General features: G+C 44.5%; 2 protein-coding genes across 4 annotated transcripts in view; one reads left to right on the plus strand and one right to left on the minus strand.

Moving 5' to 3' along the window:
* The window catches only part of GPR39 (G protein-coupled receptor 39), a 238281-nt gene extending 214470 nt beyond the window's left edge, over positions 1–23811 (plus strand). The window contains exon 2 of the mRNA XM_054549294.2: positions 20046–23811. Within this exon, the coding sequence (XP_054405269.2) occupies positions 20046–20557 (512 nt within the window). The 3' untranslated portion in view covers positions 20558–23811. The remainder of the gene's footprint in view (positions 1–20045) is intronic.
* LYPD1 (LY6/PLAUR domain containing 1) overlaps positions 19808–26248 on the minus strand; it is a 32084-nt gene continuing 25643 nt past the window's right edge. For all 3 annotated transcript variants that reach the window (XM_024243551.3, XM_054549295.2, XM_002812430.6), the window contains one exon: positions 19808–21236. In XM_024243551.3, coding sequence (XP_024099319.1) covers positions 21001–21236 — 236 coding nt within the window. In that variant the 3' untranslated portion in view covers positions 19808–21000. The remainder of the gene's footprint in view (positions 21237–26248) is intronic.

Genomic DNA, 26248 nt, shown 5'->3' on the forward strand with positions numbered 1-26248 from the left:
CTCCAACATTTTTTTGCTTCTACATGGCTTTTTCCCCTCTACCTTTCTTAATTTGGCCATTCTGTTGAGTACATGGCGACATCTTGCTGTGGTGTTAATTTGCAGTTCTCTGATAACTCCTGATGAGGGACATCCTGACATTTGTTGACTGGCCACTTGGCTGGCCTCCTTCCTCTGTGAAGTGCCTTTTCAAGTCTTCTGTCCATTTTCCCTATTGGATTATTTACCTTTTTTTCTTGTTGTTTTGTAGGAATACTTTATATATTCTCCATGAGTTTTCTGCTGATTGTGGGACAATTTTTGGAGTCAAAGTGGGGGAGTTGTGGATAATAAGCTGTAATAAGTGCTATAAACCAGGACCACCAGACAGATCGGCAAACTTGACTTCTCAGCACATAGTGCATTCCAGTTTTACGAAGATTTAAAGAGACAAATTTGAAAGCACCAATGGCTCATATGAGAACAAAAGGGGGGAAAATGCCATGTTTTCAGTATACAGCTTTATAGGGCTCTCAGTTCCTTCTCTTCCTACATCTTTCTGAAGATGTTCACCTTCAGAGTCCAACACTGGAATGAGTTTTTATTCCCCTGTGGTGCTGATTCAGCACTCTGTTTTCTGTTTGTCTGTGATCATCTGCCTGAGCTTCATTAAACTTCTGACATTTTATGATTCTCTTAGTCCAACCCCCCAATTTTATTAATAAAGAAACAAGCCTGGCTGGGCACAGTGGCTCACGCCTGTAATCCCAGCTCTTTGGGAGGCCAAGGCAGGTGGATCACGAGGTTGGGAGATTGAGACCATCCTGGCTAATGTGGTGAAACCCTGTCTCTAGTAAAAATACAAAAATTATCTGGGCGTGGTGGCGGGTGCCTGTAGTCCCAGCTACTCGGGAGGCTGAGGCAGGAGAATGGAGTGAACCTGGGTGGAGGAGGTTGCAGTGAGCCGAGACCGCACTACTGCACTCCAGCCTGGGCGACAGAGCTAGACTCCACCTCAAAAAAAAAAAAAAAAAACTGAAAAAAGAAGCCTAAAATGGTTAAAAGACATCCCCCAAGGTGACACTGCTAGTTAGTACAGAGCTGGGACTAGAATCCAAGGCTACTGTGCTTTCTCCAAAGGCATCTTCACAAGTCTTTAATATTTAAATCAACCCATAAGTACCTTTGACCACGTACAAGGTTATCGGAGGCATTGGTGTCAGCGGGAATATTGGGGGTGGAGGGCAGGCCCTGGCCTGGAAGCTGGAGGACTTGGCTCCTGCTGATGGTGGCTCAGCTAGCAGCCTCTGCTTTCACATTGGCGAGATAATAAGGCTGCACTAGAGTGTCCTCTGACAGCCCTTCCATCCCTGAGTTCCACATCCAAAAATGTCTCCCCTGAGGAAAGAGAAAGGAAAGCTGGTTTTTTCTTTTTTTAAACAGGAAACAAGTAAATAAGTATAGATTTCCTTTGAAAGGAAATGATTGGGTTTCTTTAGTCAATAAAGAGAAAGGAGAGAAATCGGGCTTCAAATACGTAAACTCCTTTGTGATGTGAGTGGTGTTGAATAGTCTCTCAGTTTAAACGGGCAAAAGGAAATGTTTGTTTATGGTTGGAGGCCTCCAGGTTATCCCTGAGAGACTAAGTGATGTTACCTTAGGAGGCTGAACAACCTCCCCGCAGGCCACTACATTAAAGACATTTATATAATTGAGACTTCTATGGTTGGAAGTAAGAGAAAACCATATTCACGTTGGCTTAAGAAAAAAAAATGTATTAGCTTATATAATTGAAAAGCCTATAGGTAGATCCTATTTAGGATTGTAGGATCCAGGCTCAAATAATATTAGAAATCATTCTTTCTCTTTCTCACAATGTCTTCTCTTTGCTTTCCTGTGAATTGGCAAAAGAGAGCTTTTCAGGTAAGCCACCCCAGTGTGGGGGAAGTCATGGCCACAGAGTTTCAGGCTTGTGTTTTCCTGGTTTAGCAACTCCAGCAGAATATTTTTTTTTCCAGCAGATGTGCTGAGGTTGCCTCTTGGGCCTGATCTGGATCCCATGTTCATCATGGAGGGGACTGGCCCTGTGACCCTGATTGTCCACTGCTTCTCTGTGTACCCACTTCTGGGTGTAGAGAGCGAGGTCTACCCCCAACCTGAGCTGGAGGGATTGTCAGGGACAGTGGCTCCCCAGAACATCAGGGTACTCTTACTGGAGGAAGAGAGGATTAGTTTTAGGCAGGCATGAAAACTGCTGTCTACTTAACCATCCGAGTACCACAGTGTGCAGAAAACCATGGAAACTCAGAACAGGATGGTGGCAAGACACTACTTTGCCTTTCCCTCAAACCCAGGATTCTAGGAAGCAGAGAGAAAGAAATAATATTTATCGAGTGTCAGTATGCCAAGTAATGATGTACAGTCTCATTTTAGATTCCAGTCATCTTTCATGGAAGATATTAGTTTCCCAATTTTTCAGTCAATGAAAATGAAGATAAGAGGGTTCATAACTTGCTCCTTAGAGTCGCATGCTAGCAAATAAAGGGGCGTAGCTCATAAACAAGGGCTCTTGATTCTAAAATCTCCCTCACTGCACTGTGCTGTTTTGGAAACTGGGATTTCAGTGCCCAGAGCTGTGTGAGTCATAAACATAAAGTTGAAAGGAGCCTCAGCCGTGGGGGAGGAGGAAAAGGTCTGGCTTGGCTTTTGCTCCGTCCCTGGCAGCTGCCCAGCTGGACAACCTCAGGTGAATTTCCTGCCTTCTCTGGATCCCCCTTTCCTCATTTACAGCTTGGCAGGTTTGGGAAGATCTATGAGGCATTCCAAGGCTGACTGTGGCCAGTCTGTGATTAAGTGGGGGCGGGTGACTGGCTGTGCCAGCAATGACCCAGGTGGATACATCCCAAAGTGGCTCTGGTGTTATGTTTTGGGCTTCTGGTTGTGGTTCTCTACTCCTATCATTCCACGCCCATGTTGGTTTCCTCTTTTCTCCATCTCAGATGCATCTCAGGGCATGGACTCCCCCAGCCCCCAAATATGCACCTGAGCAAATACAGCCTTGCTCTGGGAAGCATTACTCCTAGAAGAGTTCCAGAATTTCTGGAGCCTAATGTCCTGGAGTTCCAGATTTCTGGAACTTGCCCCACTGATGCCCTGAGGCTCCTGCCCCACTACTTCCCAGCCTGCCTTTCTGGCTTGCGCTGGTTTGCTTGGAGGAGTTATTTGGTTTCCTATGTCTTTCTCCATCCTCTCCCAGACTCAGCTCAGAATGCCCACAGGCTTGGCTCACATCAAACCTGAGAGACCGGCAGACTCAAATGTGGTCTCTCAAGTTTGGGAGGGCCCTGGCAGGAGAGAGGAGGAGTCCTGCTCCTCACTCATGCAGGGCCAGCAGGCAGCCTCTCCAGAAAATAACTGGGCTGCCCTTTGCCCTCCTGCCCTATCTCCATCCAGGCTTTAGAGCAACCTGAAACTACTCTATTCTATGCACATCTTTCTGGGGTGGGATTGGGAAAGAGGATAACTGATTTTTCTCCTGTAAGTTTGAAATCATTTTTCTAAGTACCATTACCCTAGAAAACCATTTTCTAAGTATCATTACCCATTTCTAAGTACCCTTACGCTAATATAAACACCCTATATTTTCTAAGTACCATTACCCTAATAAAGTAGTACATAGTAATACGTGTGTGTGTGTGTGTGTGTGTGTGTGCAATCGATTCTAGTTTAGTCCACAATTGAGGATAAGACCTTGGCACACACTTTAATGAGATTCAGTTTTTTCCATATTTTTCAATAAACACATATCGAGTCCCTACTGTGCCGTACTAGGCATGTGCTGGGACACAGGCCTTGCCCTACAGGTGCTCAGAGTGACCCAGGCATGGAAATTCATCATTCACATAATGTGGTTGTGCTGTCTTGGAAGCAAGAACAGTATCTGGGAAGTTCTAAAAAGTTAGGGAGCCCTTCCCAGAGGAGAGGATACTTGAGCTGGTAGCAGTTTCTTGGAGTCTGTCTTGGGCAGAGACATGGAGTGTCCTGGAATTAAGAGTCATTGGAAAAAAGCTGGAGCACTGGACTCGGATGGGGACTGGTGATAAGGCTTGGAAGACAGGCAGCAGGGAAGTTACAAAAGACTAGGATGTGATGCTATGACGCTGGGACTGTAGTGTAAGCCACATGCCATCTGGATGTCTTGTTAAAATGCAGATCCTGACCACGGGTCTAAGGTGGGACCTGAGCTTCTGCATGTCTAACAAGCTCTCAGGATATCCCAAGCACTGTACTCAGAGTAGCAAGAGTGAAAGTGTCCAGGCATCACTGAGAACTTTCCATAAGAGAGTGATCATAATCCCTTGAACCTATGTACCTAGGAATTCTAAAAAGTGTAAGTGTATTGTCTAACTTGATTCATATAATATAAATTATGTATAATGTGATTTATATAGTTCATGATTTTTAGATGTAGATCCTGCAGTCTAGGGAAGTTAAATAACTAGAGTTTTGTAGCTGAAAAGGGCTGCAGAAATTGAAGACAAACTCTCAGTTTACAGGCACAGAAACTCATCTGTCATCTTTGAGGTCGTTCCTGGTCTAAAAGCCCAAGTTTCTGTGATTTGAATGTGTTGCTCATAGTTTCCTAAGTCTTTAAAGACAAAGGTTGAATGAAAATCTTCAGTCAGTCCTGGGAAAGGCCCCAGGCTTGCTTCCCTCTCTGGGCTAAACTCTGGAGGAAGGTGTGGGATTGTATCTCTGGATGATAGCATTGTAAACATGGAGACATAATTCTGGAGGTGATGCACTTGAACTTGGTGGACACTCTTGATTGGAAGTTCCCAGTTTTCAGGCTGCTGTCTACTCATTTTCTTTGCAACCTGGACCAAATTTGTTCAATGATAGTGCGCCTTATTGTTTTATCTGTAAAAGTAGGGATAACAGCTCTCTTACTGCATGGTTGGGAGAATCAAATTGGCAGGGCTTCATAAATGTATTGTGCATCTACCATGAACCAGACACTATGCCAAGCACTGCAGACACAGACATAGACATAGACATAGGATAGATCCAGCCTCGAACCCCATGGAGCTCACATGGTGCAAAGACTGACATCCAAGACACAAGTCCCAGCTAATTACGTCCAAGTGCACAGAGTACAGCCAAGAAGTATGAGGGCAATAAGGACCTGTAACAGGAAGGCCTAACAAGGAGGTCTCAGACAGCTTCCAGGAAGAAGTGATCCTTCAGCAGAGAAGTGAAACATGAATAAGAATTAACAAGGAGAGAAGAAAGACTGACTGGGTCAGAGCCCTGAGGCAGGAGCGAGCTGGCTGGCACCAGGAACGAAGAGCGGGTTGGGTGTCAGAAGCAGGAGCAGGTACAGCAAGGAAAGAAGGAAGTTCAAGGAGAGACTGGAGGAATAAGCCTGGTCAGATCCTGTAGGACTTGTTGACGATTCGGGACCTTATTCTAAGGTTAATAACAAGCCATCGAAAGGTTTTAAGCAAGGAGGTGATGTGAACTGTTCTGTGACTTAAAATAATCCTGGCTTGTATGGAGAATGGCTTGAGCAGGAGTGACTGGGAGACTTCTGCCTGGTGTAAGCAGGAGATGATGGTAGCCCCAATTAGGGTTGCGGCCGTGGGGATGGTGAGAAAGGGACAGATTTGAGAGGTATAACTGGCAGGCTTAGGGATTAATTGGATGTGGGGGTGAGAGAGGAGGTAGTAAAACAGGACAACTTGCAGGTTTCCAGCTAGAAAACCTCAATGCATGGCATTGGAGGTTATTATGATTGGGAGTAGTGCGGAGAGGGCAGCTTTGGGTGCTAGATCAGTAAATCATTAATTAATGATTAACTGATCATTAATTCAGTTTGGACATGTCCCATTGTAGGTATAGATAAGCTCTCCAAGCTGTGATGTTGAGTAGGTAGTTGGTTGCAGGGTTCTGGCCGTAGTTGTCTACTGATGCTGGTGACGTTGATTTGGGAATTGTATATCCCTAGAGATGGCATTTCAAGTCAGAGTGATGGAGGAGGTGCCCCAGGGAGAGGGAAAAAGAAGGGAAGTAGAGAGCTGAGGGCAGCTCCTGGAGGTGCTCTGCCATTTGGTGATTATCAAGTGAGATAACAGATGAAGAATAGCTTTAAAAATTAAAGCAGGATGTTCTCATTGTTGCACTGTACTGTACTTACTACATACAACAATGTTCAGCTCTGACATTCACTGCTGCAGTTGGATGAGAGAGATTATATTTAATGTTCACAAATTTGTAAGACTATTTCCTCCAAGTTATTTTCGCCCCTATTAAAAGAAAAACCCACCAGGAGGGATTTATTCTTATCATGTCATGCAACAGCAATTTCATTTTCAAATCATTAACAGGAAGGCATCCTCATCTGATCATTCTCGCCTCAAAACCCTATCTTAGGAGCCTGATACCATCTCAACCTTCCTGAGAGCTTTACTGATTTCTGTTGAGACCCTCAGCTCTAATTCAAACATAGTGTGAGCCTGGCTCCTGTGTGCACCTCTCTTAGTATCTCTCCCATCAGTTGATTTTGTTTTTTTGCCTCTGGTCCTGGCATTTGGCTGCAGATTATTCCGAGAATTTTATTGCTAACTTACATGAGATGAACAGATAATAAGAAATGGAACTTATTTTCTAATTTATTTTGAAACTGAATTCCAGATTCTATTTATGGGGAGGGGTAGAGTCAGCCTATGATGAGTGAGAACAGTCTTTGACTCAATTTAAATGAAGTTTCTTTTCTTTTCTTTCTTCTTTTTTTTTTTTTTTTTTTTTTTTTTGAGACTGAGTCTCAATCTGTCGCTCAGGCTGGAGTGCAGTGGCAGAATCTTGGCTCACTGCAACCTCCGCCTCCTGGGTTCAAGCAATCCTACCACCTCAGCCTCCGGGGTAGCCAGGATTACAGGCATGCACCACCATGCCCAGCTAATTTTTGTATTTTACTAGAGACAGGGCTTGCCATGTTGGCCAGGCTGTTCTTGAACTCCTAACCTCAAGCAATCTGCCCTCGGCCTCCCAAAGTGCTGGGATTATAGGAGTGAGTCATTGGACCCGGTCAAATGAATTTTCATGGGCAAGTTTCCTTCCCCAGGACTGTTTCCAGACCTGGCAGTGGGGGTGGGGTGGAAGTTCTTGCTTTCCACAAAGTAAATCCAATCAAAAGCAGACATTCTGCAGGAGTCTAGCTTGCCAGACTCCTATTCAAAGCTAGTTTGCTTCTTTTTAGCTTCTCTCTTAGTAACAGAAAAGTTTATTGTGTTTCCCTTACATGTAAAAAGGCCCTTCCTTGTCACAGAGAGGCATCAGAGAGGATCTTTATTTCTTGCCAGCTGACATTGTGTTCTTCACCATGACACCCACAGGAAGAAATTCATTCCTGAACTTGTGGCCATTTCAATTGAATTACCTTAATTTGCATTTGAGACTCAGAAAGCATTGGACTTTTGATCTCTTGAGGTATGCTTCCCAGACAAAGCAGCTGGCTGGGGCTGTGTGTTTTGGTGCATGAACTCTGGACCAGGCTGCCTGGTCAAACTTCTGGCCCTGACACTTTCCTGCTGTGTCAGTTTGGACAGGTCACCTAACCTATCCATGCCTCCACTTTTCTATTTGTATAAGGGCATTGGAATTCAGTAGCGGCCACCTCATGGAGCTTATTGTAAGTGTTAAATAAGCAAGTGCAAGTTAAGTACTCAGAAGAGTGTCTGTCATATATGTACTATATTAATTTTAGCTGAGTATTACCTCTATTCTGGGGCAGATGATTGGATTGTGTAATAAGGAGTATAAGCTGCCATTGATCACTGCTGCTATGCTCAGTGCCTGACATACAATAATGAGGTGGATACTATTATTTTATCAGTTTCACAGAGATATAGGTCCATGGTCACATAGTTAATAAGTAGTGGGGCTGAGATTCAAACCCAGGTCTATTTGACTTCAAATCCTAGTCCTCACCTCCCCACTGCTGCCTCCACTGTACACTTTGCCTGAAGAATAGGGGGGTAAAGAAGCAAGGTCAAGGTCATGTAGAAAGGTCTTTTTGGCCAATTAACCAGATGACCAGGTAGTTCTAGAGCATCCCTGCCCCTTGTCATTTCACCTGGATGGGAAGCGTGTGAGCACAGGGAGTTGGGGAAAGGCTCAGTGCTCTAGTCCTCAGGGGATTTGGAATTTTTCCCTCTTGTTGTAATCCTACCTTCTATCAATTTCCCCCTTTATTATATCCTCTACTTTTTGTCAACTCCTTGTCCTTAAACTCCAAATACCGCTCTGTGTGTGTGTGTGTGTGTGTGTGTGTGTGTGTGTGTGTGTGTGTGTTGTAGGAGTTAAGGCCTTAGGGCAGAGTGGGAAGCGCTCCATTTCCAGGTAGTGGAAAAGAACTTTGGGCTGTTAAACAGGCTGTTAATCTAGTCCTTTCTCTCCTACGGATTAGAAGGATAACCCTGAGAAAGTCATTGACTCTTTCTGGGCCTTATCCATGAGTTTGGGATTGAGGATTGGAAGGTATCTGACATCCTGTGGTTCTAGTCAGCCTTCTCCTAGATCTCTGACCTCTAGGAGTGGTCTTGGTGACAGTGATGATGGTGGTGGTGAGTACTGATGGTGGAGGAGGTGATGGAGATAATGATGACAAAGGAAGTTGTTGGTAGAGGTGGTAATGATGATGGTGGAGATGGAGGTGAATGCTTGGTGATTGTTACAGAGACAGAGGTGGAAGTCATGGTAGAGATGGTGGCAGTGGCTGTAGCAGTGATGTTGGTAGAGGTGGAGGTGATGATGATGGTGGGGGTGGTAGTGGCATTGGTGTTGGTATTGGTGGTGGTATAGGTGGAGGTGATAATAATGGTGGTGGTGTGGTTGCAGTGTTATTAGTGTTGGTAGAGATGGAGGCAGTGGTGAAAACGGTGGAGTTGGTGTAGAGGTGGAGATGATGATGGTGGTGGAAGCAGTGTTGGTGTTGGTGGTAGGGGTGGAGGTGATGATGATGGTGGGGGTGGCAGTAGTAGCAGTGGTGTTGGTGTTCGTGGTGATGGAAGGTGATGATGATGGTGGCCATAGTAGGAGCAGTGGTATGGTGATAGAGGTGGAAGTAAGAAAGATGGTGGTAGTGGTGGTGGTACTGGTAGAAGTAGAGATGATTCTGGAGGTGAGATGGTCATAACTGATAGTGATCCTTTTCTGACAGCAGTCACTGTGGTCAGCACTATCCCTTCAGTGTCTCCTTTGGTCCTCCCGGCAGCTAGTGTTATCTCCATTTGCAGATCAGAAGCCCGAGGAGCCTGAACTTTACAGAGTAAGGCTGAGCATCTTGGTGCTGGGTGGAACTGTTCCCGTCAGGTAGAGGCAAAGCCGGAGGTGTCCAAGGAATCCTTTGTTGGGAAATCTGTGATAGGCATAAGGAGGGAGGGGAGTCAATACTGGCCATGTTCATGTTTTGTCCTTCCCAAATCCTTTCCTACGACAACCCAGTTGTGCCCAGATGGAAATTGAGGGTTATAATTGTCAGATTTTATTCCCTGAGGCCACACAGCATAGAGTGTCAAAATGGCCTCCATGCTTCTGCACACATCCTCTAAGTACTTTATTATTTGTCTACAAATTTCCTTCTTTGGCAGCAGACCCCAGCCTTATGCTCTAGGTCCTGGCCTGCAGCTTCTCTGACAAAGGCTTGTATCATCCATGGAGGGGAAGGGCCCCCCTCACATGAATTATTTTGGCATAAGTGAATGTCCTCTGATATGTCTTTGGTAAACACGGTTTTCTGTGTCCTACTATACCCATTGACTTGCATATGTACTCTGTTTGTACCCCATAGGGCCATCATAGAGAGAAACAGAAGAAGAAATGAGTTTTTAGTGTAGAGAACTCAGGGTTAATCAGTAGCAAAGGGGGCTTCAGGTTAAAGCCACCTGCCTTGAAGGCAGTTGTCAGAATCCAAGACTCCTCAACCCCTGTCTAGTTCTCCTTTAGGGCTGAGGGTGCTGGTCTTGTTTGGATGAGAAAGTGATCCCTTCTCTCCATTCCCACTCTCTCTTTTTCTTCCTCTAAGTACAGAGATGGAAATGAGCCAGGCACTAGGCCCCAAGTTTGGAGGGCTAATACTGACCTCTTTGGACAGAGAAGCTGGCTTCAAATGGATTCCATAGAGGTTCACCAGAGCCCCTCACCTGGAACTCTCTTTCCCTCTTAGAAACATTTATTGAGCAGCTACTATATAAAGGTTTTCTGTTACGCATTGAGAATACAACCGTGAAGATGGAGCATGTTGCCCTCCTTGAATTTCTAGTCTAGTTTACACTGCAGAGTTATGATGATGTGAGTAGGAATGAACATTCTTGGTGAACTCATAGGAGGGAACTTGATGTAGACTTGTGAAGTCAAGGAAGGCTCCCTGGAAGGAGTGACATTTAAGCAGAAACTTCTGGACTAAGATCTGGACTAAGTGTGGGCAATTGGTGTGAGAGGAATAGGGAGGAAGGAAGAGAGAAGGAGGAAAAGCAGGGGATGAGGAGGGTGTGGTCTCAGCAAAAAGGCAGCATGTGCAGAGGCATGGAGGCTAAAGAAAAGACATGGGGGAGGGGGCCTAGCAGGTCATGGGGCCTGGGGCATAGAAGAGTGCCATCCTATGCTGTGGACTGAACTGTGTCCCCCTCAAGTCATATGTTGAAGCCCTAACCCCAAATCTGACTATATTTGGAGATGGGGCTTTTAGGAGCTGTTTAAGTTTAGTTGAGGTTATAAGGGTGGGACTCTGAATAGGACGAGTGAACATAAAAGAAGAGGAAGAGAGCTTCTACCCAACTCTATGCCCTTACTTCTGCCATGTGGGAGAATGCAGAGAGATGGTGGCTATCTGCAAGCCAGGAAGCAAGCCCTCACCCAGCACCAAATCAGCTGGCACGTTGATCTGGGACTTCCCAGCCTCTGGAACTAGGAGGAATAAATTTTTGTTGTTCATGCCATTCAGTCTGTGGTATTTTGTTATGGCAGCCTGAGTTGACGAGTACACCCCATATCTAGACAAGGGTAGATGGAAACTACTTTCTTGCCTTTAGTCCTTGTTGCTAATTCTATAGCAGTAACAAGAAGTGGTAGCTGGTGTCTGGTTTTACCTTTGTATAATGTAGGTCAATATTATCTCCTAGTTCACATCTCATTCTCTCTTCTGGGCCGGTTCAGCTGTAAAAGACTCCGATGGAGGAAGCTCTTAGCTCTGTGCTCCACCCATGCTGGGCCTCCCCAGGCTAGGTTGGAAGGCCAGGCCCTGGCTAGCCACTCCTCTGCCTTAGTCACAGGCTTTGGGGGCTGGTCCTCCCAGGGCCTGGGAGCCCACTCAGGGACCTCAGGAAAGGAGACAGTGGGGAAGCAGGGTCTGTAGGCATGCTTGTTTGTCTCCACACTCCTGAAATGCCCATGCAGGAGAGGCTTGGCTGAGTGCACTGGCTGGCTTCATCTGAGGGCTGCATGATTTTACCAGGCTCTAAAGGGAGCTGGGCCAGTGCAAACAGCACTTGCCTGGGAAGCCCCACATATGGACTCATGGGCTGTGTGAATTTGGGCTCCTCATTCCACTTCTCTGGGGATTCTGCTAGCTCATCAGTAGACTAAACTCTGAGGTCTTTTCAGTGCCAGCATTCTAGAGTTTTAATTCTCTACTATTTATAGGGAGCTGAATTCTATTAACATTGCAGCCTTTCAGCTGCTAATCAGTGTTTATAAGTGGCATGGCTAGAGCCCGTGTGGTATGCATTGACTTGCTGTTTTGGTTGCCCCAGCTGCAAGCTTCTTCATTATATGCTCTGCAGCTTCCCTGATGGGCTTGGAGGACATCATGCTCCTCATTACCACCACCCACTCCTGTGCTGTGTGTTACTAGAGAAGTAGCATTTGGCTTCATCTGCCAGGCTGAAAGATAGCTACAGGTTTATGTAGCTGCACCACATTTTAGGACTTACTATCAGTGGATTGAGAATAGATTGCATAGAAAGCCACACAGCTACTTACGGTTGAGATATACATAGAAAAATATTTATTTAGCAGATTCCAGTTGATCATTTATCAAGCATCATAAAGGTACAGGAGCACTAAACCACAATGATGACCCTAAACACCATTTACTTTGAGTACAAGTGTCTGTCCTACAGCTTCCAGACAGGAGGGTCTATTTTAGAAATACGTGTTTGTTATGGTAGTGACTGATAGTTTTTCTTCTTGTACTGAAACTTGTAGAGCAGAATGAAATAGCTGTAATGCTTAGCAAATTGCAGCCCATTTGGAATCTGGCTTCTGTGGCACATTTCAGAGGCCTCTGACCTCAACGTGGTGGATGGAGTTGCACTGGGGAGAGAGTTCTTTCCTGGGCTCCATCAAACAGCTGGAACAAGGATGAGACATCAAACCATCTGTCTTCATGGACAGAGGCAGCCATCTGTGGCATTTACATCATTTTGAAGTTGTGGCCTGCGCCTTTCTGAAAACCAAATCCCAACAGTTCTTCTGTCTTCTCCTAAAAGAAATTCCTCAGTAGGAAAAAGGGCAAGAAGGAAGATCTGCATAAACAAAGACCTCCAAGCTGCAGGTCACTAGAAAAGTGATTGCAAAGTTTCCAAGAAAGTCCTAGCTTGGACTTAGACCATGTCAGAGGACATGGTACGTGGATTTAGCTCTCAGGGAAGATGCAGTCAGTCCATGGTCAACTGCATCCCATCCATGCCGCTCCCAATGCCTCTCTGCCTTCCATTGACAAACTCAGCAAGGGTGGAGACTGCCCTCTCTGCCATCTCCCTGTTAGCTGTTTAAGGAACTGGCTTGAAGCTGACCCAATTGCCTTCACAAGATGATCTGAATAAATAATGGGAAGGGAGAGATGTGGGCTGGGAATGGTTGCACATGGCTTGATTTGTGGTGATCTTGAACAAAGATGGGTAGGGAGCAAGAGGGAAAAAGTAGAAGAGAAAAGAGATGCCATTGCTTTACATACTGGAGAAACATGTACAGAAAGAGGAGAAATGGAAGCAAAAAAGGAAAGGTGGGGAAAAATAAGAGGAAAGGGGAGGGAAAAGGAAGCAGAGGGCGAAAGGACAGGAGAAGAAAGAAGACAGGATGAGGAAGGGCTGTGTGTGGAAATAAGTGGGACTGGCAGGATGGTTGTCTAGGAGTGGAACCAGAGGGAGGGAGTTTGTAGCTACCGTCTGTTTTGACTGTAGACACTGATGAAAACGTGATGCTTTAAAGGCTTCAGTGACAGTGCTAGGGTCCCTACCAGTGTCCACTGAGCCAGGGGCTCCACCTCAATTTATGCTTCTCTTAGACCAGTGTTCTGCAACTTGTGTGAGCAGCAGAGTCAACAGAGGGCTTGTTAACTCCAGATCGAAGGTCTCACCCTCAGAGTCTCTGATTCAGGAGATCTGGGTTGAAGCCTGAGAATTTGCATGTCTAAGAAGTTCCCAGGTGGCGCTGATGCTGCTGTTCCAGGGAAGCCTCCTTTGAGAACTCTGTCTCAGCAGTTAAAGACTAAACAAAGGTTGGTGCTGATTTGGATGCCTCAGGTCAGACAAGGTCAGTGAGTGAGATCAACATCTCAGCTGGCTTGCAGAAGCAGATTGCAAACACTAACATATAAATTGAGAGAGTGCTAAAATCTTTTATTGGATGTATTTGTCTCTTTCTGGCTCTTCATTCAACTAACCATATGCTTACTTTCCACTAGCAATTGCTATTTAAATGTCAGTTGACAAGCAAATGCTCCTCACCCTACTACATGCAAGTTAATTTATCGTCCACAAAGCCTGATGGAGTGCTCTCTAACCATGCTGGTTTCCCACTGTCCCCACCCACCCCTTTGTTGCAACCATGCTGAGCCTTGCAGCTCACAGAAGGTAAGCTGCCTTTGTGTTTTTCCATCCCCTGCTCATGCTGTGTCTCTGCTGGTGCTGCCCTTTTCCAGGCTGACTCTTACTCTCCTTAACTTTCTGCGTGAATGTTCTTGCCTGTGGGAATGTTCATCCAGCTCTTCTTGTTGCTGCAGTGCTGTTCAGCTCAGACCATTCTCCTAGTCCTTAGAAAACCAGGCTGGAGCCACCTTGTCCCCAGCTCAGCTTTGTATCATCAGTACCTAGGACAGGATCCTTAATAGGCCCCAGCCATCAAGAAGCAATTGCCAAGTAAATAAGCAAAGTACAGAGAACTTGAATGGGGGGATAAAAGGGGGCTGGGGGCTGGCGGCTGGTGGGGAGGTGGAGATGTCTAACCCTTGCTCACTATGGTCAGGATTAGAGAGAAATTGAAAAACAGAGGCAAGAACAGGCAGGAGTAGGACAGAGCAGACATAATAATCACAGAAATCCTAAATCATCGTCAACATACCCCTGCACCCTCAAGGCTTCAATGATTCCGTAAAATGGGACTCCAACAGTAGGTAGAAAAGCTAATATTTGGAATTTATTTAAATTACACAAAATATCTTTGCTTGGGTGGTGATCAACTTTCCAGATATTTTGTGCTTAATACGAGCTAAGTATCCATTTTTAGTAGGTACTTATGTAAGATGGATGGATGGATGAATGGATGGAAGAGAGATGATAGATAGACAGATGGAGTCATTGTAGGCTAGGTCACCAAGTCATGACCTGAAGAAATATTTTGTTTTAATCTTCTTTGGCTCCCTTGGGCTGGGATTTTACCTTCTTTTGGGCAGGAAACATGTACTCCAGAGTTTTGCCAAATGCCTGTTCTTGGAGGACCTGCTTCTAAAACTGAAGTAAGACAGTGCATACAAAAGGTGTTGTATAGACATGCCACTTGCTGCATCTCATGCTGTCAATGGTCAGCACTTGAGTCTAAAGCTGGAAAAAAGCCCTAAACTTACAGTTAAAAAAAATAATGGGCTTGCTTGGCAATCGAGGGTAGAATCCAGTGTTCTAAGTAGTATGACCACCCTGGCCCCAGGAGATCTTGGGCAAATCACTTAACCTCAGTTTGCTCATGTGTAAGACAAGGGAGTTACAAGGCTGGTCTCAAGGTCTCCTCTTGCTCTCCTGATCTCTAATGATTCTAAGATGGAATTCTGGGGAACACACTAGTAGTTACTTTGACTTTAAAGGTTAGAGGGGAGAAAAAAGAGCATGGTATCAGATACATCAATGCCACCATATCCCAGGCTGCAGAGCTTAATGCACTCCTTAAGATGAAACCAAGCAGGCTGCCTCTAATGCTGTTGAAATATCAGGCTTCAGTGCAGGGTGTTGTTAGACATCTGTATTACTTCTGTTTTTTAAACAACGTGACTCTGCCAAGAATGAATCTGTGTCATCATCTAATGGCTCTTGTCATTTTAGTGTAATGATCAAGGAGGAAAAATGAAAGTACTTTATGTGGAAAACCAGATAAGAAGGTATTTCATAGCCCAGAGTGCAAGGCTGTCTGGAGTATAATACAGATCTATCAGTAATTCAGTTAAAACACTTTACCTGCTTTACATGAGTGGGTTCAGTTCATTGATCTTCATTCAGGTTCACACTAAAGTTATTTAACTGTGGGCTGCACATTACACCACACAGACCAAAGAATTGTAGATTTTTTCCAGATGTGATATACAAATCCAAACTGATTGCAGCCAAACATGCATTTAGTCAAATCTTTAATACACTCTATTAGGGCATGAATAAGACTTTAAAGCTTTGTCTTAGCCACAGGGTAGCTGGGCTAGAGTAGAACCAATCGCAAACAGCCAGAATAGAAAGTTACCTTGGGATGCAGTATTTATTCTCAACAGTGTATCATCTAGAACAACAAACTTTTTTTAATGTAAAAATGAGCAATTACTTGTCCTTATAAAATGACACATTTTACAAGGGGTCAAATTTGGTTTTCTTCCCCTGAGAGGCTCACCTCCATTACCGTGCTCACTGGTACATGTCTCATGTTTGTCATTGGCTGTACCTGTATGCCTAATGCTCCATTTTCCTAGAGCAAAAGTATCTTTCAAAACACAGGAAGAAAAGCGCCTGCCAATTTCCCCACCTCCAGTTGAGGCAGGGGAAGTTTATCCCAACAGCCCTGCCAAGTAGTTGGCATGATCTGCATTATTCTAGGACAGCTAGGCAAAGTTTAGAATGAGAAATGCAAAATACATCCTTGTGTTCTCAGGATTATATAAGTTTTAAATGATTTAGAGTTCTCTTATATGGAAGGCTTTCTAGGAAAAGACTGGCTAACCCTGTTCCTCACTATAGCTGAGAATGCATGCTCAGAGATTTAATTCAGCATTGGTTGCATTGTAGTGTAATAAATACAGGCTATGTGGGAAGTTCCTTGGGGCTTCCTTGGTTTGATATAACTCTCGGAATGTGGTTGTTAAAGGGACAGTTGGGGGAATTGGAAGAGGGGGAGCCTTGCTGCTCTGGGGAGGGGCTAGGAAGGATTCTTTTAGTGGGTGCTGTCCATTACTGTAGACACTAGCCACATGTATCTGTTCCCAACTGAGGCGTACTGTAAGAGTAAAAGCTATACTGGGTTTCAATGACTTAGTATTAAAAAATGTAAGGTATTTCATCAATAATTTTTATATTGATTGCATGTTGAAATTACATGTGAAATAATTATTTTGGGAGTGTCTCGGATTAAATAGCAGTATTAAAATTGTTTTCACCCATCTCTTTTTCTCTTTGAATGTGGCTGCTAGAAAATTTAAAACTACATATATGGCTCACATCCTGTATTTCCAGTGGACAGCACTGTGCTATATCCATTTTACATGGTGGAATTATGGTGTTTACTTTCTTGCTTGTGTTTCTGTATTTTTCAAACTGAAAGTACGAATAGCAAACAATATTGTGTTTTGAGAAAAAAATACACAGTATGGATTTTGGAGTCTGGCAAGGATGTGTCCTAGCTATTGCACTTGGGTAACTAACTTTCTCTGAGCCTGCACTTCCTCATTTGTTAAATTAAGAGAATAACTATTTTCACCTCACCAGGTCAAAGCTCTCCAGGTTGTTGTCAGGAGTGAGAAATGCATGGGAAATTAGCAGAGTGCTTAGCACAGAAACTGGCATAGGAAAAACTCAGTAATAAATATTCTGCATTATTGTAGGTTATTTCAAAACACCCATCTGGCGCACAACATGAAAATCTCTCCATTTCTAATTCAGGTCTTTGTCTCTCTTGTTCTACAAGTTTGTCCTTGCTATTACATCTACCTACTTTTACACCCAGAAAACTGAACTTCCCCTTCTTTGCCTCATCATTGTGACTCTGAGTTGGTTTTGTTACTTGTTCACACTGAGCTTCTTCCCACTTATTTTTGACTTCAGAGCAGGAATTTTATCCTGGCTACAAACCACACCACAACTCTTTATCTACCCCTGCCCTTTGCCTTGTACCTGGCGGCTGGGTCTTGCTTTTTACTGAACTCTGCTGCTTTTGATGGGATGCTCAGTGAAGGACAATTGACACCAGGCCAGTGCATGTGGGAAGCTGTCAGAAGAGTAAGGGTCATGTAAACAAGAGATCAAGAGAATGAGGAGCAAAGACAGGACAGAAGAAAAGCAATGTTATCATTCTCTCCCCTTGTTTCACAAGCCTGCCTTATCTTCTCATTGCCTTTGTCTGTTGGCTTTAAAAGCTGTGCTATGTTCAGCTCATGGTTAGTACAAGGTGTTTCTCATCGCCTTTCTAGATTCTCACCGCCTGAAGTACAACCTCCCACGGTGTAGCACAGTTCACATCTAAAACCGTGCAATTTCCATATTCTGGGCAATAACTCCTCAGATGAAGATGGTTGTATATGTTCTCTGAAATTCAGTGACAGGAAAGAGAAAAAAAAATGTAAAACTTTGTGAAAATATGTGGCTTCCTCAGGTATGGTCTTTTTCCTAGTTCTTTTACAATTAATGAGATGAGCCTCTCAGTCAGAGCTGGATGAGATGCAAACAAGGAGCAGGAACTTAAGATGAATTTGGAATAGCACAGGTGGCTGGGAGCACCTGTACTCCTCAAAGAAGTGGAAAAAGTGTCTTGGATTTCTTATGTATTTTTTTTAAATCAGAAAATTTTTGTTGTTGTTGTTGTTCCTATCCAGCATCTGTAACTAGGTGATTCAGAATAAACTCTTGAATTAAGGTGGTATTTTTTTTTTAACCATTCTTTGATCAGATCAGTATGTTAGTTCACTTATTTTAGTTTTAGATTTACTGGATGTTCTCAGGATAGCAAACTCAAAGGAAAAAATAAACAAATTGGTTTATATTTCAAAGTTTTAGGCTGGGAGTTGACAGGAGAAACCTGTGGAAATTAACAAAGGAGAAGAGTTTCCAAGGCCTTCCTTGCTCACATATGGATTTGTGGAGGATTTGAACACAGCTAGGGTCCCCTCCAACAACAGCGGGCAAGGAATACTCAGGCCAGTGCATACAGGAGGCTCAATTCTGGATGTGTGAATGTGGCTGTTTTTTCCTGGAGCATTTATTTGTTTATCGAGACAGTTTCACTCTGTCAGCCAGGCTGGAGTGCAGTGGCACATTCGTGTCTCACTGTAGCCTTGACCTCTCGGGCTCAAGTGATCCTCCCACCTCAGCCCCACCAAGTGTCTGAGACCACAGGCGTGTATGTACCACCATGCCTGGCTAAGTTTTTCTATTTTGTTGTAGTGACGGGGTCTCACTATGTTGCCTAGGGTGGGTCTCAAATTTCTAGGCTTAAGTGATCCTTCTGCCTTGGCCTCCCAAAGTGCTGAGATACCAGGCATGCACCACCATGTCTGGCCCCCATTTATTAATAGAATATTTACCATGGGTCATAGGCGGGAAGCATTCATTGCCAACTGTCACTTCCCTAGGGTTTCTAGAAAATCAGAGGATTGAAAACGTGAATAAATGTTTCTTACTACGATTGAAATGTAGGAGACGAAGCAAGCATTTCTGAAAATGCAAATCCTGCTTTAACATAGCAGCTCTCTACAGGGGAATTTACTCTGGGTGTCTTGGCTCCTTACGAAAAGAGAGAGCAAATGCTTCACAGATCCCCTGATCTTCCTTTTTTCTTTTTTGCTTTTGTCACTGTAACTAAACTCTCATGATACCTGTGATTTCAGTTGTTTGTGGTCTATGTAGCATCTTTATCTCTGTCAGAATTGCAGAACTGATGGTGGTTACTTAAGTTGGAATACAAATATGTGGGCATGCAAACAAATGTACATGCAGTAAACATTTGATCTACAGAAGGGCCTTTGAGTGGTCTCTTCTCTAGGGCCTGATTGCTTCTGGGCTGTTGACAGCACAGCTCAGTGCTGCAAAGGAAGGGAATATGTTACTGGCTGAACTAGAAGGAAGTTTTTTATTATTTGCCATCTCTGAATAATTCTTTTTCCCCACATGAGGGATCTAAAAGTGTCTGAAAAGAAACACATGTGCTGTTGCAGATATGAGCATCATGATTATAGGTGTGCATACCTAGCATGTATATGTCCAAAAAACATTCTTGGTGACAGGCTATTCCTGATTTTGCTTCCCCTGAAACTGAATGCAAAACCAGTGTCATTAAATATGCTGCTTTGTTGCCAAAGGGACACTACTTCCATTTGATTTAAAAATATCACTAGGTCTTCTTTGTGCAGACATCCTTTAAAATACAAACACTGCTTTATCTAATGCAGCTATACTGTATGTATACATCTTTTTCTTTAAAACAAAAAGACAAGACCAGATTTATGGATAACATAAACTGCTTTCTGGATACGCAAACACACACCAATAAAAACATTTTTTTAAAATTAACAGACATCAACCGGTATAAATACACTGTCTAAAGCATTTAATGGTCTTTCTTTAACACAGCCAACTCCCCCGGGTTTGAAACAGTGTTAAATTCTCTCGCTTGTGGCAAAAGAAGCTGTCAAGTCCAACACTGAAAAATTGGCACCATTTCCTGGCCAGTAAGCACAGAACAGAGGAGCTAAATATTTTATGGTTTTATTTATTTATTTACTGTGTTTCTCTCTTTTCTGTCTCTCCCTCCTGCTCGCGTCTGCCCAGGGCTGATCGTTGTGACATTGGCCGTATGCTGGATGCCCAACCAGATTCGGAGGATCATGGCTGCGGCCAAACCCAAGCACGACTGGACGAGGTCCTACTTCCGGGCGTACATGATCCTCCTCCCCTTCTCGGAGACGTTTTTCTACCTCAGCTCGGTCATCAACCCGCTCCTGTACACGGTGTCCTCGCAGCAGTTTCGGCGGGTGTTCGTGCAGGTGCTGTGCTGCCGCCTGTCTCTGCAGCACGCCAACCACGAGAAGCGCCTGCGCGTCCACGCGCACTCCACCACCGACAGCGCCCGCTTTGTGCAGCGCCCGCTGCTCTTCGCGTCCCGGCGCCAGTCCTCTGCAAGGAGAACTAACAAGGTTTTCTTAAGCACTTTTCAGAGCGAGGCCGAGCCCCAGCCCCAGTCTAAGTCCCAGCCATTGAGTCTCGAGTCACTAGAGCCCAACTCAGGCGCGAAACCAGCCAATTCTGCTGCAGAGAATGGTTTTCAGGAGCATGAAGTTTGAATGTCAAGCGAGGGAGCCTTGAGTGGGAACTGGCCCTCCAGCCCCAAGAAACTGTCACCCTCACTCTGCAGTCTCAAAATAAACTATGCCCCCATCAGGGATGGAATAGACACTGGAGGCTTTATAAACGGCAGATGCCCACCTCAGTGACTTCTAAGGACTGACTCTGCCAGCCTGGCCTTGACTCTGGTTACACAGACATGGGGGGTGAACTTTCACTCCACCTCCTTCCTTCAAGTACATACTGAAAATTCAGTAACACTGAATTTATTCAGAATGCTTTACACTGAGCTCTTTCAATTATTTGCACAGGAACAAAAGAGAACACGGACTCCCGCTCCCTACCCAGAATAAAAGGACACCCAGAAGAAACTCAGGGAGGTGGGGGGGTGGGGGCGAGGGCTGGAAGAACAATGCAGGAGGGCGTGGCATCTCCTTCAGCTTCAGCAGTGTGCCGAGAAGAGGGCTAATTTGAGGAGCAGGATGGTGGTGGGGAGCCCTGGCCTGAGGGCCGAGGCAGAACTTCCCCTTTTCTTGGGCCTTGGCCCGTTACAAAGAGGGGTGTTGCAGCAGCTGATGCAAACTGAGTTCAGTTTCCCTGGGGAGCAGAAGGACTGGTACCCGGCAGAAGCGATGAGACAGGCCGCTGATGATGCACAGGACTTGCGGTACATGATCCCTGTAACACAGACCCAAAGGAGCTGAGTTAACGTGCACCGGCAAAAGGATAGCTGTCCCTCTCAGCCCAAATCCAGACAGACAGTTCTTCCTTACTCCTCCCACAGCCCAGAGACTGGGTGAGATCAGGGAAGTGCTTCAGATTGTCTCATTGATACTCAAAACACCAAGATAGACGAAAACACCAAGATAGATGGTGAGATACAGGCACTATTTCAGATGCCAATACCTGTGAATAAAGAGCTGTTAAACAGACTTACATTTTAAGTCAGTCAGAGTTCACACTGTGTACAAGACACAGCTTTTTATTTACTTTTTTTTTGGTTCAAACTGTCTCATGTCTGAGGATCACAAGCAGTGCTTCTAGAGCTCATCTCTGTTATTGCTTTATAAGCGGCCACAGAGGGATGGCTCTCAACTATGTGTTTATGAAATCCTGGAGTTCTTTGAAGACAGACCAAATCCCAAAAGGAAATAAGTATATACCTATTGAAGGGGTCCTGAGTTTTCCACGGGATTTAGTGAAGGGGCACCTGGCTGACCATGTGTCCCTCACAGTCTTTTTTTTTTTTTGAGACGGAGTCTTGCTCTGTCACCCAGGCTAGAGTGCAGTGGCATGATCTCAGCTCACTGCAAGCTCCACCTCCCGGGTTCACGCCATTCTCCTGCCTCCTAAGTATCTGGGACTACAGGCACCCGCCACTACGCCCGGCTAATTTTTGTATTTTTAGTAGAGACGGGGTTTCACCGTGTTAGCCAGGATGGTCTGGAGCTCCTGCCCTCGTGATCTGCCCGCCTCGGCCTCCCAAAGTGCTGGGATTACAGACTTGAGCCACCGCGCCCGGCCCCTGTCTTGTTCTAAGGAGGGGCGCTCTGCCCTCAGGACACATGGCCATCTGCCAAGCCAAGTCAGCACCACACAGCTAGCACTCAATGACACACACTGGATGCAAAAAGGAGCTTCCCAAGAAGACTAGGGGGCCTGTCCCAAGGAGCATGTGTGTCCTGTCAAGCTGTAGTATAGTCATCAAATCAGGGTGTCTTAATCATAAAGGTGGAAGTTTATTCAATACAAATAATACTAGCTAAACTTATTTAAGGGCTTCCCTGTCTCCCAGGCACTATTCAGTAGCGTGTCAGCTTCTTCACTACCCCAAGCAACTCTACAAGGGAGGCCCTCATGATCACCCCCATTTTACAGATGTGAAGCCTCAGGGCTAGAGAGATTTAGTAACTTGCCCAAGGTCACACGAACAGGAAGTGGAGCAGCTGGGATTTGAACCCAGTATTCTGGGTCCATGCAAGACGGTGTTACTGTATAGCAGTAAATTCAATTGCCAATTAACCACAGAAATGGTGGGGACTTTTTAGGGGGAGGGGGTTTACTCTGAAGATAACTTTTGTTGTGTACGTATGTGGCTTTTTTTTTTTTTGAGACGGAGTCTCGCTCTGTCACCCAGGCTGGAAGGCTGGAGTGCAGTGGCACCATCTGGGCTCACTGCAAGCTCTGCCTCTGCCTCCTGGGTTCATGCCAGCCTCCCGAGTAGCTGGGACTACAGGCATCCACCACCACACCTGGCTAATTTTTTGTATTTTTAGTAGAGACAGGGTTTCACCGTGTTAGCCAGGATGGTCTCGATCTCCTGACCTCGTGATCCACCCGCCTCAGCCTCCCAAAGTGCTGGGATTGCAGCGTGAGCCACGGCGCCCTGACGTATGTGGCTATTTTATATCAATGAATTATTTTTTTGGACAGATAGTATTTAATACTAAAGCTTAGAATTAACAGGTCTTAATCCTGTTTGCTGCCTTGCACAGCTGAGGGATATAGCATCCCACCAGGAGCCAGGGCTCCTTACCCACTCATTTCCTGCAGGTATGTGGGCAAGTGTGGTTTTGGTTTTGGCTCCCTCCTTGAGAATTGCCACTTTGGGTGCTATAGAAACAGTAAAGAATGAAACTGCCTAATACTTCCAAGTGGGAGGTAAGGAAGTACTTTAGATTTACCTTAAAACATGCAATTTTATGTCATTTTTTCCCCTCTAACTAACTGCATGTTTGTAGGGATTGATTTTCTAAGACTATTACAAAATCCTGGAAGGTGGCTGCTCTGGTAAGATAAAGCTGAGGTACAGAGGATGCCTGTATCTATGTGTGGGAGGCACTGTTTGATTTCTAAGGAATACACTTCAGGGAATTGCCCATTTATAGATTTCCCATAGTCTCTACATTTGCCATCCATGGCCCTTTTTAGGAAATCATTCTTCTCTTTTTATTCCTAAGTGTGAAAAATTTGCCACTTCCACTACAATGAACTTTTTTTAAGTGAATTTTTAAACTTTAAAAAAAATATTTACTGAATATGTTTTTGTCTGTAAAAAAGTTCAGTCAGTAAGGTGAAAATGGACATTGAGTACCCCTGCTGGTTCCAGGCCCTCCACTGTGTTCCCCTAGAGGCAGATGCTGTCATCATTGTGGCATGCCTTCTTCCAGGCTGGTTTCTGTACATTTACATATATGCTCATGGAGAAATAAATAAAGTCTGTGTGTTTGCACACATTTTTAACAGTATCACATCCTATATACTATTCTGCAATTCCTATATACTATTCTGCAATTTGCATTTTTATTTAGTGACATGGCTGGGAGCTTATTTTTAAGGCGAACTTTGCAGGGTTAAGGATCAGTGATGAGGTAAGTTAGTTGGATAAATAGTGCATGTCTTTATGAAGAGCTGGACTAACAGAGCCATAATCTTTACAGCTGCTGAGACCCTCACGTCGTTAGTCAGGAACAATTTATCTTCATAAGGAAAGCTGGGGAGAGGTACAAGCTCTCAAGTTGGTGGTTCAGGAACTGAGGGCACCACAATGAGGCTTTCTGAAGGGGAAGGTTGACAGCTCCATAAGGAAAGGGGCATTTACTAGAAGCTCCAAGAGGGAGGAAGGAGAAAGGTGTCTGATGCCAGATAGGTGTATCCATTGCCAGGCTGGCCGCTCCAGGCCAGGCACCCTGAGGAGGCATGAGGGTCATGAGGCTTAGGGTAGCTGTGGGCTTCTGTGAGCCTCCCTTGGTTAAAATCTAAGTAAGTCTGGAAACTGGCACGAGAGATGCTTTGGGTGAGATTGGATGTGATTACAGAGGTTTCTAACCAGATGAAAGGAAATGTGGACCTAGGCATCAAGGTAAGTGACAGGCAACTGGCTGGTGTCGGGGTATGGAGGAGCTGGCTTTGGAGACATTCAAGAAGAAAAAGTGTGCTAGTTCTAAACTGGGCAGTGGCAGAGGAAGCAGGTAAGAGGTGTTGTGCTAATAGAAATGGGGAAATTTGAGATTAAAGAGGGCTTTCAGAAAACAGAAAGGCATTTTACTCACCCTGCTGATGAAAAGTCACGTGATGGAGATAACACGGTACCTCCTTTGAGAGGCATGGGATGGGGTTGAGTGGTGAGGCTGGGGCAGAGGGACTGATATTTGGAAAGGCTGATGTTTGGAGTCTGCAAATAAGTGGAAATAAGCCACCTCTCCCATAAAGAAAGAAAAGCTTTCCAGGTTCATTGTAGGCACTTCAGCAGGCAGGCTGGTGATGGGAACGGAGGTGCAGGGACAAACGGGAATGGTTTTGGGGAATGCTGAGAGCTGCCCTGGAAGGAACATGTGATTGAATACCACACAGGCTGCTAGGTAGCTTTAAGAAAATGGCCCTGGGGTTTAGGCACGAATGGCTGCCTGCACTGGTGCAACCAGTGAAGAAAGCCACAGGAGAGAGTTGAAGGCACCAAGGAGTAGAGGGGTGTAGAATAAAGACTCACACTGGAAGGAAATAAGGAATGTTGCCAGGTGGGGAGGGCCCAGTGAGGACTTAGAACTCCTGAACAGTTCCACCATTCACATGCTTAAGATAAATTCCAAGTAGATCTAAGATTTAAATGTTGGGGGAAAAAAACCCTATAAAGTACTAAACGACACTTTGGAACCTTGGGAGATTTTTTTAATGTAAGAGTTGTAAAGGCTATTCTATGACATAACACCCAGAAGCCATTACAGAAAATATTGAAAAATTAGACTACACACACACACACACACACACAAACTCTGCCTAATAAAATCCCTATACGTAAGATAAAAAGACAAGCGAAACATTGGAAAAAATAATTGTAACTCAAATCACAAAGCAGATTTCCTTAATATGTAAAAAGGTCCTAGAAATCTATAAGGGATAAATAATAAATCAGTAAGGAATAAATAACTCATTAGAAAAATAGGGAAAGCAAATGAACAGACAGTTCACAGGAAAAGCAACAGAGCTTTGAAACACATGAAAAGATACTTTCTCGTATCATAAGAAGAATGCAAATTAAAACTACACTGAGATGCCACTATTATTTATCACTTGGGCAGAGATTTAAATGTTTATTATAAACACTGTGTTCATGAATCTTATAAAAAGGTCCTTTCCCACCATTGTTGTTTAGGAGAGTAAATAGGTATAATTTCCAGGTAGGCAATGTGGCAATAGCTATCAACATTGCAAATGCATGTACTCTGTGACCTAGTAATTCCGCTTTTATGTATGTACCCTACAGACATACTCACATACATACATACAAAACAACTATATACAAGGTTATTCATGGTAGAGTAGAGTGTCATGGCAAAAGAATAGACCATCACTCTATCCATCACCAGGGAACTGGTAAACTTCCAGTGTCTTATCTGCACAATGCAATTCCACAAAGCCATAGAAGATGATACTGAGTTAAAAACAAAGCAAAGTATGTCTGGAAGTTCCCTCCTTCCTTTTCTCTCCCTCCCTTCCTCCTCCTTCATTTAAAACAACAACAACAACAAAAATGAGTTTATGCTTCTTACTATGCTTCAGAGGCGTTTTAAGAGCTGTATGAATATTAATTCATTTAATCTTTGTAGTAACTCTAGCAGTAATCCTCATTTTGCAAGTGGGGAAACTGAGGCAAAAATAAGGTAGGTAATTTGCTTAGGGGCCATTCAGGT

This window comes from Pongo abelii, chromosome 11, assembly GCF_028885655.2.
Source record: "Pongo abelii isolate AG06213 chromosome 11, NHGRI_mPonAbe1-v2.0_pri, whole genome shotgun sequence".
In the NCBI taxonomy this organism is placed as follows: domain Eukaryota; kingdom Metazoa; phylum Chordata; class Mammalia; order Primates; family Hominidae; genus Pongo; species Pongo abelii.